General features: G+C 43.9%; 1 protein-coding gene across 13 annotated transcripts in view; it reads right to left on the reverse strand.

The window, feature by feature from the left end:
* The window catches only part of ERG (ETS transcription factor ERG), a 280,990-nt gene that overhangs the window by 14,036 nt on the left and 250,046 nt on the right, over positions 1 to 16,908 (reverse strand). For 7 of the 13 annotated variants that reach the window (XM_059065278.2, XM_067035110.1, XM_059065276.2 and 4 more), the window contains 3 exons: positions 7,268 to 7,471; positions 6,343 to 6,423; positions 4,304 to 4,375 (listed from right to left, as the gene is read on the reverse strand). In XM_059065278.2, coding sequence (XP_058921261.1) covers positions 4,304 to 4,375; positions 6,343 to 6,423; positions 7,268 to 7,471 — 357 coding nt within the window. The remainder of the gene's footprint in view (positions 1 to 4,303; positions 4,376 to 6,342; positions 6,424 to 7,267; positions 7,472 to 16,908) is intronic. The other 6 variants (XM_067035116.1, XM_067035115.1, XM_059065281.2 and 3 more) reach the window with 3 other exon arrangements.

Below are 16,908 nucleotides of genomic sequence, written 5' to 3' on the forward strand. Positions count from 1 at the left end.
GCAGCTGAGGGTTACCAAAGGAGTATGCTATATGCCATGATCTAGACCAAAAACCATGAAAACTACAAATAGGGAGTTTGACTGGTATTGGCTCCCTCCACCCCAGCACCTTTGTTTATTTCCTGGGAGTCAAGATCAGTTCCTGATTCTGAATGAGACTCCTTCCCCCAACCCCTCCCTTCCCTAGACATCAATGATGTAAGCAAGCACCCTTGCTGCCCTTCCTGCGGGATGAAGTTCACCAAGTTTTACACTCTCCTTTCATCAAGGTTACTGAAGAACAGCCCACTAGCCCTCTTGACATCCACCCACCACTTTATTTTTTTAAAGGGCCAGAACTTGGATCATGGGAGAGCTTATCCTCATTTAGGGGATCCATGCCACATTTACAAAGTAATTCTGGGGGTCCCTGGTTGCACTGGATGTGAAAGGTTGAATTTTGCCAGCTCTCCATGAACTTAGATGCTAATGGCAAAGACAAAGACCGAGAGCTATTGACCTAAACCAATCTATAAACCCCTATTTAATGCGAGGAATTTTCAGGGTCAAGCCTACTAACAGGATTAAATCACTCTCTCTTGTTTTCCTCTAGCTCATCCTACAGTCTTCTAAACTCCTCTGTCAAAGACATGGAGATCTGGGGGCGTTTTGCCTTCCCTTTTCAACTAGGTGTACAGATATACAGATCTGTGGTTAGAGTATAGTTAGGGCAAAGCCAAGAATGCATTTTCAGCCATTTGCGTGATTCAGGCTTTACTTAACTGAGGAGACACTGCATTGGCTGCGACACCTTGCTGTGACTGGAGATGCTGAATGGCGCTGAGCTGCAAACTCCAAAGGAGGAATCATTTCAGATCCCGAGAAACCCTTGGGGAGCAGCAGCTGAAAAGGGGAAGTCAAGGCCGCACTTGCAGACCCCAGTCTGCAGCCTCCTTCGATGAAACCCTAGATGCGTATCATGGTGCGTGGATTACCACGGAGATGAGGGAGGAGAGGGCGGGGCTGATGGTCCTGAGCGCACGCCAGAGCTTTCACACACACGCTGCTCCTAGGACGCCAGGCGGGGTTCACATCATGAGGTCAAGAACCAGCTTGCAAGTTTCTCTGAGTCAGACCTGTCTCTGTTTATGCCACTTGAGGCCTCAAGGGGCCACAGCCCCCCAAAAGCATGTGTTCAGCAAAGAAGGAGGGTGTTTACAGGGGAGCTGGGGAAAGGGCTTCTGGTCATGATAACCGACTACCCAAGAAACACATGTGACACCATGAGATTCGATCATAAGAAAAGAATGTAAATGGACTTGCCTGTGTGCTAGCGCTTGCTAAGAGGAGAGGAGAGACTCATCTAAACGCTAATTCAACAAAGGGATCACGAAAGAGGGTGCATTTTGAATCAGGAGAATTTGGATAAAATTAATAGGAAAAAGCACAGGCAGAGAGAGGTTGAGGCATGAACAAAAGAGTATATCGTCCACATGTCTTATCCTGTAAGGTCACTGAACGGTCCCGAACAATTGTAAAGGGGAACCGAAACGACCCAGTAATTGGACGGGGCAGGCAGTTAAGGGGACTCTGGAATACTTGATCTTTTGGGGAAGCTGGGTCATGACAAGAAGAAAAGGTAGACGGGGGTGGTTACTTGAGGAGGAAGGAAAGGAAGGAAGTGGGGAGGGAACGCTGGGAAGCTGGACTCAGCAGAGGATGACACAGGTGAGAGGAAGGCGTCCTATTTCTCCGTGGATGTGGGGGGTTAGAGAAACGGATGGACACAGCAAAGCAAGAGTGCAGGGGAACGGGAACTCGGGTCTCTGTCCCCAAGGCCCCAAGGACCGCGCCCAAGGAGAGTCAGCAGCCAGCTCTTCGGAAAGCAGTCAGATACCCACCAACCCACCAACCAAAGGGACACGGTCAGATTCCCCGTGAGCCCCTCCCCCAATGACGTGCAACACCCATCCCCCCCCCGACCCATCACAAACTTCTCCAGCTGCACCGTTATCAGCTTGCACACTCACAAGACCATTTCCGCAAGGTTGATCACCGGTCCAACCAAGGTATACAAACAAGTCTATTCTCCAAGTTCGAATCCCTCAGTCTGGCTGACAGCACACCGTTCTCTGGCTCATTCACTCTGATTTTCAATTCTTCGTAGCTCAGACGCTCATATTTGTGTCTCCTTTCAGAATCACAGGAGCAATCACCGAAGCACGTACTTTGGTACAAATCGAGTCTCTCCCAGGTCACACTCGAATGACAGGCCCAAGCAAAGAGCATTATCAGGGCTTCGCTAGGTGAATTCGCGTTTGCCACTGTCTCCCCTGGGCTGAAGCACAGAGGGGTGTCCCAGCCAGAGCCCTCCTGGCCACTCCCCTGACACCCGGGCGCGCCATATCTTCCAAATCCACCGTATCCTCAAGTAGGGAGCAAAGGAGCTCCAGGACCCATCGTTCGGTCTGTGAAGCAACAGGCAGCATCGTGTTGAACGAGCTCATGCGGCCACACAGCCCTGACACCAGCTCACGGTCCCTGGCTTTGGCAACACAGAGGCATCCATGCAATCGCCTCAAACTAACAAACAAATAAGCAACCCGTGGCCAAATGTTTCACAGATAGCTTTGACTTTTGTGAGCCTGTGTGGAAACTTCTTTAAAACACTCACAGAATCGTGATTTTCCTGCACTTCCCATGTCCTCCTGAAGGACCGTTTACTGGCGGTAAACTCAGGAATGTCTAGAGCTAGTGTGACACATGCACTTTCATTGTCCTTTCTCAGTACACACGGCGGGTTTCTTTAGGGTCAATCTAGTTCACTCCAGACCCTGGGTCTTGTCCACAATCAAATGGCCTGTGTCAGAGGTAACTAGGCACCATCGCCAAGCCTTTCCACTATGCTTCCCAGGAGGAACGGCGGCAGACTTTATGAGGTTAGAGGACAGAAAATCGCCAGCTTGAAGTCGCAGTACCAGGGCTGTGTCGGGGTGAGAAAAACTCCGAGAAGCATCTTCACCCGGGCTATTTAGCTCACTGGTCCCCCTGTCTTTTTCACTGGGAAGAAACAGCAGCGCCAAGCTTGGTGCCTGGGACCAGTTGAAACTAGGACTTGGGCAGCCTGGATACGCGACAGACGTCCAAGAGCAACAGCTTGGGTCTAAGAAGACGTGACTTCCAGATCTACGTGTGAATGGGGAAAAGCCATCCCACAGCCCTAATCACGATTCCTCAGCTGTGAGGCTGGCATGTGTCATCCAGTTCATGGGGTTGTACATCCCAGCGAGGGGACAGATGTTCGAGCCATGCATGCCCTATGTCACCCCCTCCAGAATTCTCCACCTGGCAACACCTAATCCTCCTCTGGCATATGGTCCTTCCTCTGCAGTGCTTCCTTCCCCCTTTCATGGAGGGATGAATTCTTTCCCTTCCTGTTCCCACAGCCTCTGTCGTTAGAGGTGTTGTCTCTACTATAAAATCAGTGCTTTAGGTTATCCATACCCATATCCATCCATATCTGTCTCTCTGGCTCTAGCTACCTAGCCCGTAAGGTTCAATGTATATGTGCGTGAATCTGTTTCTGGCTCTAGGTGGCTTTACATCTAGAAGCATCTAGAGCTTTAGGCTGTGTGCCTGTGGGCTTGTTCTTTGCTGCGCCCCCGTGGCTGGCACTCAGGAGGCTCCACGGACAACTGTGGAATGGACAGGCCAGTTTTCTGAAGACAGGAAGCTTTCTAAAGTCTGGTTCATCTTTAGAGTCCCAGAATCTAACATCGAGCTTGGCACTAATAGACACTTGATAAATGGTGGTTCTTTTCGTGAATGACGCGTAAATTAATAACCGAATTAAATCATCAGGAAAGACATAAAGTAAGACTCAGGTGTAAATATTACATGCTGTTGCTCTGAAAGACTGGCTCTCGTGACAGCTGGGAACCAGCCACTAGTGTTAGGGGGATGTCTCCTGCTCTGTGCTGTGCCTTGAGGACAGATAGATTACACTTACGTCCTTCTATAAACTCGAAACCAGATGGATTCCTCATCGCCAGGCATCCGGGATGCCTTCTTGGCCCATCTGTCTTTGAGAGCAGCTAGCGAAGGGGCTGGCCTGCTTATAATCCCGCAGTTCAGGGACTGCTCGCATGATCTCTGAATGGAACGGTCTGATTCTAGGCGCCAGATCCACAGAGGCAGAATAGGACTGTTTAGAGGTCCGACCCAAGATTAACTGTCTTTGTGTCTCGTGACGTAGGGTCACGGATCTCACAGGACATCCTGGGATGTCTCTCGATAAAGAGATTACACAGGGGTGTTTTCGTACCTGGCCTAGTTGTAATTCTTTGCGTAGCTTCAGGATATACTGAAGTATTTGGGAAAATAAAAGCTGCACCCCCTGCAGACAAAAGGAAAGACAAAACATGTGAAGGTCTTTTGCTGTGGTTGTTGATCTGATCTCAGCAACAGCGCCTAATCTACTTTGCCCCGTGACAACCAAGGGAGGTGTTGCCCACTAGAACTTGCCACGCGAGACTTCGGGAGGAAGGACCAGCACACAGGTCAGAGACAGATGCTGAAGATGGAAGAGAGGTGACTCTCTCTGTGCCCCACTTGGCATAAGGCGTCTTGTGTTTTGATTTTACAGCTTCCTCCTGAAGCCCATCTGTGGGTCTGCCCATCCCCCTGCAAGCTCATTTTATTAAAACAATTCTACGGTGGATGTTTTAATTTTCAAATTGTGTAAAACCCATAAACCGTTTTACAGAGCCCTTGGAAAGTCGTACCAAAGAATGATAAACATTTTGCCAAAGAATATATGGATCTTTTTAAAAATTAATCCGTATCTCTGTTCAGAGGCACATTTTCTCTTTCTCTCTCTCAATCGGTTCTCAAGTGGTTAGTGGAAATCATTCTCCTTTCACAGGTCAGTCCGTTTGGAATTTGTTGTCCTGCTTTTTGATTGCTTCTATGTTTAGCAATAGCAAAAATAATGAAGTCAGAGCTTTCCTGACATTCTCATCCTCTGCTAAAAATTTTTTAAATGACTAAGAAATTATCAGAAAGTGTGTGTATCTCCAAGGCATTTCCTAAGGGAGGGGAATTACTCTGTCTAAGGTGCTTTTGCTATTTCCGGCCACAAGGTCATTAATAGGCTGACTGTGTAACCTACGTTGAAAAAGTGTATTATTGACTCAAAGCAATTTTTTTAAAAACTTCAGATTAAAAGCACAACATTCTGGCTGTTGGAGATCAACTAGCAAAATCCCTTTGTAATAAATACTCAAGGCTGGACTCACTCACATCGTACATTTAAAGTAACAGGGCAAGTATTTGGAAAATGGCTGTATTCCTATGTGAGGGCTGATCACGAATTGGCTGGCTTGCCTAGGAGGGGTTACTTAAGTCTTTCCAACACTAGGTGGTTTCCTCCCTAGCCTGGTGGTGGCAGAGGGTCCCGGCAGGCTGATAACAGTGAGGTGAGCAGCCTGCGGCCATGCTTCTGTAAGTGTCTCCATCACCAGGGAGGAAATGGGTGTGACCAGGACCACATTCATCCACAGAAAACCCAGCCTCTACTCTCAGCCTTTACTAGGAGGGGAGGGAGGAGGGTTAGACAGGAAGAAGCATCACGTTAAACTCTATCAGGCTCAGGCAAAAAAAAAAAAAAAAAAAAGATAAATAAATAAAATGTAGAATCAATGGTTAGACATAGAATAGGAGGTATTTAGTTAGTCACTAATTTCAAATCTTCCAGAGTCACAACACAGTTTCCCTCACAACAAAAGCTCCCCCAAAGTAACTGACATTCCCTCCTACTGCCTTTTGCAAATGTACAAAGACTGTGCAAGAAGATTCAAGTCAAGTTGAATGGCCTAAAACTTTACCCAAAAGGGAAAAGTAAAACTCCTGCTTGTCCTAGAAAACATTCCTTTAAGAATAAAAATTTTAAAAGGAAAAAAAAGAAAAAAGGAGCATGCTAAGGACCCCTTTCTATGGAACATGACTTTAGTTTCTACAGTCAGCACAGAGCATATTTGAGGACTCATAGCAGCAGAGACTGTGATCCAGCAAATGTGAGCTAAGGCTATGGCTGAAGGCTAATTCTGCACATCTCCTGGTTGAAAGAAATCCTTTGACTGGCAAGGGAAGCGGGGGAGTGTTCAGAGACCAAAGAGTGCTTCCTGCCTTAAGGCTGTGGTACCACCAACACAGAGCCTCAACCTACCAAGGACCCCTCAACCATCCACCTCTGCCTTCTGCCTTCCTGATGCACTGATTGTCCCACATTCTACCTGTAAAGCATGCAACCTGTAAACAAAACCCTACACTTGTCCTGGGGGGAAGGGGCAGGGCCAGCATTACCTGTGTTTCTAGCATGCATTAACCGTGGAGAGTTTTGTAAGGCTTTATCAACATCATCTGAAGTCAAATGTGGAAGAGGTGCTACAAAACAAAACAAAAAGCAACATCCAAATGAAAAAAGAGAGAGAATTACCTTCCTTGAAAAAAAAAAAAAAAGAAGAAGAAAAAGAAGGAAAACATCCACCCCAGTCCCCACCCTATTATCATGGGCTGCTTGGAAATCTCTCCATGGTCCTGCTACTGGTTAGCATGTTAAAACCTAGACGGGGATCCATATTGAGTTCAGGGAAGAAGTGGTTGGGAGGCCAAGCAAAGCATTTACACCAAAGAGTTCACACCACCCACTGTTGCACTATCTCTACTATCTCCTTCTGATCATGCTTGACATTTGAAATATTAAAGCATGCAGCAGACTCTGTGGATTCATGCCTCTCATCGCCAAGACGCCATTCCCATTGTGACAGGCTAAGCCACATCTCGAGATACCAAGTGAAAATGTTCCTTGTTTTGTGTTCCAGTGGGATACGAAGGGGAGCTTGGTTTGGCTTTAGGGAAGATAAACTCCACAATTCCCATCAAGTAGGAGCCTTTCCATAATGTTTCTATTTCTATTTGGGTATCACGGAGATGAAATAATGTGTGACCAGATAAAGCTCTGTTTCCCTTTGGCATGTGATCTTCTTGGTTGGGGGACCCTAGAGGAGGCAGCTGAATGCTAGTTGACTTTGCTGCTTCTCGTGAAAGCGCTGACTACTTCTCACCACGCCATCACCTAAGCCATCACTTATAAGCACTCTCTCAGATACTAATGGGAATTGGGTTAGGGCAGCAAGATGCTATCGGCAACGGGGCTGAACCCTCGCATGTTACGTTAACAAGGACCTCTCGACAGTGCTGCTCTCTGTGGGGGCGGGGACTGCCTTACTCTCTCTGAGGTAGTGGAGATGCGACAGAAGGATGTCAGCGTTGTAGCTCGGGGTGAGCCTCTGAAAGTCGTCTTTGGTCATCTTGCACAGCTCCTTCCCGTCAATATTCTGGAACAATAAGATGTCGACGTCCGGAAGGCCATATTCTTTCACTGCCCACTCCAGCCACTGCCGGACATGGTCCGTACTCCATAGCATAGGATCTGAAAGGGGATGGAAGCATATTTGGTCAACTCCTGAAGACAAATTTCTGGGGTAGAGCCATATCCCAGGTGGGATCTCCCACCAGCCACAGCTTTCCAGAGCATCCCCTCCCACTCTTCCAGAAGCACAGCCTCAAGCCAGGCTCAGGGACCAGTCCGAGGAGAATGTCTGAGGAAGACCAAGTGACTCACAGTCAGAGACCATTGTCTTTAAAGTGAATTGTTCTGGAAATTTAGGATTATTCACACCACCTGCCCTTTTGTTGCTCATATAACCTAAAGTTTCCTGTAGGGATGGGATTTTCTTTTTATTAGTTTCTTTTAATTTTTATTTATTCATTTATTCATATAAAAATATGTGTATGTGTGTGTGTATATATATATATATATATATATATATATATGAATCATTTTGCTGTATACCTGAAATTAGCACAACAGTGTAAATCAACTATACTTCAATTTTTAAAAGAATGGGAAAAAATGTATAAGAATAAGTGAAAACTTTCTTTCCTCAGAAGACTACTGGTAACTTTATATGAAATAAGAGCAACACATATCAGGAAGATGTTAATTACAGATTACCAAAAAAAAAAAAAATCCCATAAAGTATTTGTATGAAATACTGAAAAATAATGACCACAGAATTGGAGATGATGTGTAGGTCAGCCAGAACCCTAGCACTTCCCAGGAGCTAGCGTTTCTAAGAGAGAGCCGTCAGTTACAAGCTTTTCCTGCAGAGAACTTGGTTTTGCAACTAACTCACACCTGCAGGAGGCAAGCTGGCTGGGGGGCTTTCACATTCCACAGCTGGGGCACAAACACCCCACAGGATGCAGGCAGTGTCATCACGCTCTGCTGCCACGTATGGGAAGGGACCCCTGTATATGACCAGGGGAGCAAGTCTCTGGGGAAAAGGAGCAGGTGATCCTCAACGGACACACAAGTTGCCACCACCCCACACAAACAGCCTGGGTGGAGGGGTACCCAGGGAGCCTCGCCAGCAGACGGGGTTCCCTCCCTGGGGTCCCTGAGCACAGAGAGACACCTGGGCAAAGGAGCAGGAGCCCAGAGTCCTGACCCCAGGGTCTCTCAACGCTGCAGCCTCCAGAGGCTGCTTCTCCTTTCTGTGTCTGTTTCCAATGTGAAGTGAAAGCCTTGGTCTGGGTCCTCTGGACAGGCTCGTAGAGGGCAGGCGTGCCATGATACTCAGATCATCGTGAGTGAAAATATCTGCTGTGGGAATACATCACCCTTTCGAATTGCTTTCTAGCTAACAGTTGTAGAAGCTTGCTTGGTCTTACTGATGTTTCAGGCTGCTGAAGAATGGGCATGCAGTGTGCTGTTGGGGTACATCTTCGGTTTCCAGAGTCAGTAACAGTAACAGTGAGGAACAGCCAGCCAGGCACGGTCACCAGGATTCTCCTCCCTTTCTCCATCCCTCCCATCCTTCCTTCTTTCCTTTCTTTTTCTTTCTTACTCTCTTTCTGCCTCCCCCTCCCTCCCTTCTTTTGTTCATTCCCTACTTTTTCATATCTTTTTTAATAGAAAGAAATTCTTTCAACCCCAGTAGAATCCATCCCTAACCCATTCCCCTCCTGGACACTCCAGGAGGAACCACTATCCTGAAATGATACACGCATCATCCCTATACATATCTGAATACTTTTACCATATCCACTGCACATATATCGTTGTGTGCTTTTAAGCTAACATAAATGGTATCTGATTTGCTTTTGGTGTTTGGCACTGTATTTTCAAGATGTGTCCAAGTCAATCCATGGAGGTATATTTCACCATTTAAGCCACTCTTAGATATCCCCACCCCCCCCACAAATATACCCAACCTCCTTATCAATGAAGACCCCTGTGTCTCCCTCCCCACCCACATGTGAAGCAATCTGCATTGGTCCACAGCCTGGGTTCCACATCAGTATCATGGGGAGATAAAAAACTACTGATGCCTGGTCTCACCCACAAAGATTCTGAGTTAAATCTTCTGGAGGGAAGCCCGGGCATCAGGGTTCTTAAAAGCTGTCCAGGTAATTCTTAAGTGGTCCAGACCATCTGCCCTGGGGCTTCACTACTTAAGAGTGTGGTCATGGGATCTAGCAGCCTTGGCATCCCCTGGGACCTAATTAGAAATGCAGAATCCCAGGTGCTGCCACAGGCCTGCTGAATCAGAGTCTATACTTTCATAGGATTCCCAGCTGATCTGTGTGCACGTTAAGCTTGAGAAAGTGCTGGCCTAGGTGGGTACCTAGATGTAGAATCGCTGGTCATAGGGCTCACGTGTAGAAGCTATAAACTAAGAACTCTGGTTCTGCTACAAAGCGCAGAACATCCACAAAAGCTCAAATGGCAGTGTTGACAGAAAGCCTTGCGTATTCCTTTGTAGTCCAAACACACGGAAACATTTTGTCAGCCTGTGGAAACCGAATGTGTATTTTGGGAATGTTAGCTCTGTGTCCAAGTCACTGAAGTTCAGATAGCTCTTTGCCATTGGGTCGGCACTCTCTGCTTTCAGGGGTAAAATGTTCTAAACTCCAGAATGTTTCCATAGAAAGTCCTTTTTTCCCTTCTTCTCATGGTATGTCATGACTCCTCATTATTCAGGAACAGATCATATATTGGTCTTTTAGGATGCCCTGAATTCCAGTCCTCTTTCCTTGGTTCTGTGCAGAGGACAGTTAAACGGCCCTCTCGGAGAGAAGACCCTCCCTTCCATGGGGTCCCCAAGCCATTTCCTATAAATTCCACCACTAGGTATTTATTTGTTTTGTTTTGCCTTTAACAACCTGGAAGGATTATGTTTTGGTGAAACTACTTCCTAGAAATCAGTTCATTCTAGGAAGGCATTTTCCTCTCTTAAGGGTGGAAACAGATATTCTAAAAATGATACATAAACATCTTCCTGAAAGTTCCTGGGTTCATGTTAAAACGGTCAAATGATGTCTCAGGAAAATAGCCAAAAAAAGAAGTCCAATCTCTCCAGCATCCCTTGGTGTGCCTGTTAATTGGTTTCCCTCACTAAGCTCAAGGTTGTAACGGCTCATTCCATTTTCATTTAAGGTAATCACATGCAAGACCCCAGAGACCAATTCCTCCTTGACCTGCCCTGTTATAATCCCTAAACTCTCACTTTGGATTGGTCAAATGGCCATTCCCTTGTACTGCTGGCGTGAGCGTAAATTGCTACAACCTTTCCAATGAACAATTTGGCAATACATTTCAAATGCCTTTAAAAAAAACTGTGTGTATAGTCTCTAAAAAATTCCACTTCTAGAAATTTATCCTTAGGAAATCATAGAGGAAGTGCGCAATGATTTATTTTCAAGGATGTTCTTTGTAGTGTTGTTTATAATAGCAAAACATTGGAAACACCCTAAATGTCCCACAGAAAGAGAACTAGTTAAGTTGTTGTACATTTAGGAACAGTCCTGTGATATTTAGAAACTAAAAATTACACTGCTGAATGCAGTTATTGATATGAAAACTGTTCAAAATAGATTAAATTTAAACGTTTGAAACATTATGGTAGAAAAATTATATCTTGCAAAGAAATATAAACATATCCATGGAAAGAATTTTGGAGAGATATGCAGTGAAATGGCAACTATTGTCTCTGAAAAAAAGGCAATAGAGATTTAAAAGTTTTCTTTTCACTAAGCTTTATCTTCTCTCTTTCCTACAATACACATATAATACTTGGGTTAAAAAGTTATTTATAAAAAAGTATTCTCTATGTTTCAAAATCAAAACAAGGTTTTATAAAGAATTATATATATATAATATATATATTTGTTAAAGTGTTTTTATAAAACTTTTAAGAGTAAAATATTTTAATGTTACTTTCTTATACAGCTTGTTAATGGAAATTGCTTCATTTGAAAAGAATAAAATTACACAAAGTCAGGTTACTCCTGTATCCTTTTGGAATTTGATCTCCATACCTCTGCCCTATACATTTATAAGCAAAGAATATTAAAAACAAAATATGGCCACTTGATAGAGTAAATGAGATGCTCCTTTCCAACCTGTCCATGGGGCGCCATTACTCTGGACCTACTCTACAGGTGTAAAGAGAACAGTCTGCAAGGGGCAAGTCCAAACTCTTCAGCCTAAAGCACGTGGCTCTTAGGTTTCGGGGCCCACCGTCTTCATAGGTATCATCCCCAGTCCTTCCCCAACCCCTTCATCCTACACACATCCAGCGGCCATCTTCTGGGCCCACACCCCCTGCTTGCGCCCACACACTGCCCACTGCTTGAGGACTCGCCCCTTCTTGCATCCTCACCTACACTCACTACCCGCTTGGGGTGTCTGTCCTCCACGCTCTTGAGCACTTATCGTGAATCTCTGGGCAGGGAACTGATAACAAGACAGGAGGCCCTGTCCTTGCCTTGATGGCAGAGCCCACCCTGGGCTCCCCACAAACTCCCTGGGCCAGGCATGGATGGTGCCACTGTAGACGGTGTTGTTTAGGGTTCAGGTCAGTGTGTGGGGTCCCAGCTCACTCCTCAACTCCACAGAGCTCCCAGTAGAAGCTTCCAGGTCTCCTTCATGGTCTATGACAGGGCAGCAAAGTTTTCTTGATTCTGGCCCACCCACCATAACAGAAGGGAGCTCACAAGGTCCCACAAGATTCAAGAGGCCTCATCTCTTTCCTCAACTATGCGTGTGAAGGAGAAAGGGGAGGGGGCAACAAGATGAGCTCCAACCAAGGGTCAACTTTGCCTCTGTTCAGGGGTGGCATCCCACACCCTCTGCCTCAGGTCGTGATGCAGCTCAGAACCTGCCGCCTAACCTCACAACTGAGCCTGGATTTTTGTGTTTTTTTGGTCATTTTATTATTTTGTTTTAATTGAAGTATAGTTGATTTACAATGTTGTGTTAATTTCTGCTGTACAGCCCAGTGATTCAGTTATACATACATATATTCTTTTTCATATTCTTTTCCATTATGGTTTATCACAGGATATTAAATACAGTTCCCTGTGCTATACAGTAGGACCTTACTGGTTCTCTATTTTATATATACTAGTTTGCATCTGCTAATCCCAAACTCCCAATACATCCGTCCCCTATGTCCCTGCCTGCTGGCAACCACAAGTCTGTTCTCTATGTCTGTGAGTCTGTTTCTGTTTCGCAGATAAGTTCATTTGTGTCCTATTTTAGATCCCACATATACATGATATCATATGGTATTTGTCTTTCTCTTTCTGACTTACTTCACTTAATATAATCTCTAGGTCCGTCCATGTTGCTGCAAATGGCATTATTTTGTTCTATTTTACGGCTGAGTAATATTCCATTGTATATACGTACTACATCTTCTTTATCCATTCGTCTGTTGATGGACATTTATAAAACAATGTGTAGACTCCAAGGACCCATAGGATAATGACTAAGCTGAATTTAACTGAGTTATTGAGCATTTACAATATACACAATACTTCAGGGATTCAGAATTGGCCAAGACAAAGATGCTGAGAATCTACCGAGGTAGGCAGCCATGAAGACAACCCAAAAGCACAATGAAATCTGTTATCCAAGCAGGACGGGAGTACAGAGAAGTAGCAACTGATCCCAACACGGAAAAAAGGGAAAGGCTTCACCAGAAGGGTTTGGCTTGAGCCTGCATTAACAAAGAGGATTTTGACAGAAGTAGGGTGACAGAAGTAGAGAAGACCTTTAGTTTAGGGGAACAGCTTGAGCCCAGCTTCACACCCACAGAGGCGTGAAATATCTGATGATTTTGAGGGACATGTGAGAAGTTTGGTGTGGCTGGAGTGGAGGGTTTAAGAGGGAGCACAGAGACATAGGAGGGTGGAAATGAAAGCTGGAGACAGATCAAGGAGAGCCTTGAGGATCTTGCTAAGAAGGCTAGACTTTATGATCTAGGAATTTCAGAGTCACTGAAAATGTCTGAGGATTCGTCTTAAATTACATCAAGCACAGCAAAGTTGGTGATCAAATACAAGGCTTTACTGGGAGCCAGAATACCCATATTTGGGCTCTGATTCAACCTTTCTTTAGATGTAAAAGTTAACCTCTCTAGAATTTGCTTTCTTTTTTCTGTGGGTAATTAAGTGAAATGTTAGGGGAAGAGAAAAGTAAATGAGATAAGGGTATGTGAAAGCACTTTAACGCATCCACGTGCTGGATTTTGCATTTTGCAAACTCTGTTAAAATGAAATAAACCATCTATTATCACAGGGTCAGCCTCTTCCTCTAAACACAAAAGTCTGATTTATCACTTTATTTTAAGAAGTTTTCAGAGGGAGGTGCTTCTGTGAGATGAACCAAGAGCCACTACAGATAAGCTGTTTTGTTTTCAGCCCTCCAGGCCAATTGTTTTGAAAACATCTGTGTCATCACTCCACATTTCGTGGACATCAGAATGGTAACCCCCCACGGTAGAGGGTAAAAGAAAAAGGAAGCCAACTCTCTCTCTCTGCAGTTTCTTATTTGTATCTTAGATTACATGGTTAATATCCAAAAGTTTTACAAATGCTATTTCAGTAAACTGGGATTAAAACAATAAATAAAAGCAAAGCAGAGCTGCACCCCTTTAAGGTTTGGGTGGGGAAGCAGGGGGAGGAGGGAAAAGCAGTGGGCGGGGTTAGGGTTGAACATTTTTTTTTACATTTTTCCCTGAAACTGGATTCTGCCCTAGTAGAGTTCCACTGCTGCCAGGAAAATATTAAGTAGATATTTAAATTAAGCAAAAGGATATTGCATTGCTGAAGACATACTGCGCCTTCTTGAAACAAAATACCTCGTGTAGGCAGACATCCTGTTTCAGAGACCCCCGACCCCACCCCAGAGGAATGAATAAAAGCAAGAACCAAATTGATGATAATAAAAGCACTGAGTGTCCTTTTTCTTGAACAATATCAATGTAAAATATTGGCTTCCAGAAAGAAAAATCACCCTTGGTAATGAAAAAATACCAACAAAAATAAAACGTACTTCTAAATCATACCAAAATCCTACGAGGTCTTTGTTTATAAAACCAGACCTTGGTGAGCCTGGAGTCTGCTGTCCCACACACTCAGAAGCCTGCAAAAATAAGATTTAGCACGTTGCCTCCTCATCGGAACAGACTTTACATTTATAAAGAAGCTGAATAAAGAGAACTAGCTCACATTTGAGCTTCACTCCACAAGAAACTGAAATTTGAGCTCAAGTAAAGAGCCTACAACAAGGTTACTTCTGAACTTTTTCATTTCCATACTGTGAATGGGGCTCAGTTATTGTTTTGATAATTACTGATTTCTAATTTTATGGTACTTTGGCCAGTGAAGGGGTATAAGATACTGATTTTTTGAATAATGGTTGTTACTCCTTTGGTGGCCAATTTCTGCAAACTGACCACGCTTAAAAAGAAGGCTTATCTTCTAATTGTTGAGTGCAGGTTTCTATGAATAACCACTAGATCAAAATTAGTAATGCATATATAATTTTCATGTCATTGATCTATCAAAGACTGAGAAAGGCAAATTTAAATCTCTCACTAGGGTGGATTTATCTATTTCTCTGTACAGTTCTTTATGTACTTTGAGGCTAGGTTATTAGGTATATACAACTTTATTATTGTATATTCTTCATAAATGTAAACTGTTTTTATTATGTGATAACCCTCAATTTTCTCCAGTAATGTTTTTTGCTTTCTGTTTTCATTCTTGTCAGCTTTATTTTGACTGAAATTTAACTACTATATCTTATCCCATCTATTTGCTGTCATTCCTTCTCTGCGTTAGATGTTCGTGTAAATAGTATATACATAACTAACTTTAGAATATTTTTTAAAAATCTACTTCATCACTTTCTGTCTTTAATGGCAAGTTTAGTCTACTTACATTTATTGTTACTGATATATCTGATTTCTACCACTTTATGCTTTCTATTATTGCTATGGCTGTTCTTTATTTCTCCTTTCCAAATACCTGATTGTATTGATCTATTTTTCTTTGTTCCTTTTTTGTTTCTCTACTTGTTAATCTTTAAACAAAATCTAAAGTTAATCACCAAATGTCCTTCTCCCAGAGAACAGAAGGAATTTAGGAACCCTCAACACTAGTCATTCATCCTTATAAGATAATGTTGGCCAATATTTTTATTCCACCTTATTAGAGTCTGTGGCAGGAAAAAAAAGAAAGGTTAAGAACCCAGAAGATAACTAGAGTTTTGTCAGTTTCTCCCAGCTCACTGCAGACTTTCTTCTATTGCCCTCTGTGCCCTGTTTTGTTGTTGAGAAGTCTGCTGTCCTCGTAACTGTCATTATTTTCAGATAGTCTGTCTTTTTTCTTGCGTACTGGCTCTAAAGTACTTTGTCTTTGGTGTTCTTCAGTCTCACCACAACGTAATTAGAGAAGATGAATTCTTATTTATCCTTCTCTGGCTGGTGTTTCCTGTATTTGGAGAATGGTTTTGTCCATCAATTTTGGGAAAGGCTTAGCTTTTATCTCTTCCAATATTTCATCTCTTCCGTTCTCTTTATTTTCTATTGCTGGAACTTCTATTAGATCTACGTAAGACATTACTATGAGTCCTTCCCAACGGTTGACTTCTTTTCTCATTTTCCACCCCTCTGTCACGTGCTGCACTCTGAAAACAATCTCAAGTCTCCCTTCTCTAATTCACTCTCTGATGTTTTCAAATCAACTGTTTAATCCCTCTACTGGGTTTTTGGTATTTTTTGACGCTGACTTTTGAATACTGTTTTGTGTTTCTAGGAATTCTATTGTTTCTTCCTCAAGATTATCTATTCTTTTTTTTTTTTGGTTTTTGTTTTTTTTTTTTTTTTGTGGTACGCGGGCCTCTCACCGTTGTGGCCTCTCCCGTTGAGGAGCACAAGCTCCAGACGCACAGGCTCAGCGGCCATGGCTCACGGGCCCAGCCGCTTCGCGGCACGTGGGATCTTCCCGGACCGGGGCACGAACCCGTATCCCTTGCATTGGCAGGCGGATTCTCAACCACTGCGCCACCAGGGAAGCCCAAGATTATCTATTCTTTTCCATAATATCTTCTTCCTCTCTTTTTTGGTTCCTTCTTTTATGTATCTAGTCACTTTAAAATCTATTCACTTTATATTCTCTATCCTACTTCAATTACCTAATATTCTTGAGGGTTTAATCATGTTGTCTGTTGTTTCGGCCGAATCTTGGTCTTGGTAGATTGTTTCTTCCTGTTTTCATAATTTGGGGTTGCAGAATCATTTTCTGGGGGTCTTTGTAGGAATTCTGTAAAGCCTGGATTGAAGGCAAGCTTCTCCAGGAAGATTCTGTACTGACTTCCGCCAGGTGCCCAAGGATATCACTAGCTCATAACTACTTTTCAATGGTTAACTTCTCAGACTCAGGATCGTTGGACCACGCAGTTGTGTGCATGTGTGTATAGGGTAAGGGGAGGGATCAGGTCCAACTCCTGCT

The sequence above is a fragment of the Kogia breviceps genome, chromosome 5 (genome assembly GCF_026419965.1).
Source record: "Kogia breviceps isolate mKogBre1 chromosome 5, mKogBre1 haplotype 1, whole genome shotgun sequence".
Lineage (NCBI taxonomy): Eukaryota > Metazoa > Chordata > Mammalia > Artiodactyla > Physeteridae > Kogia > Kogia breviceps.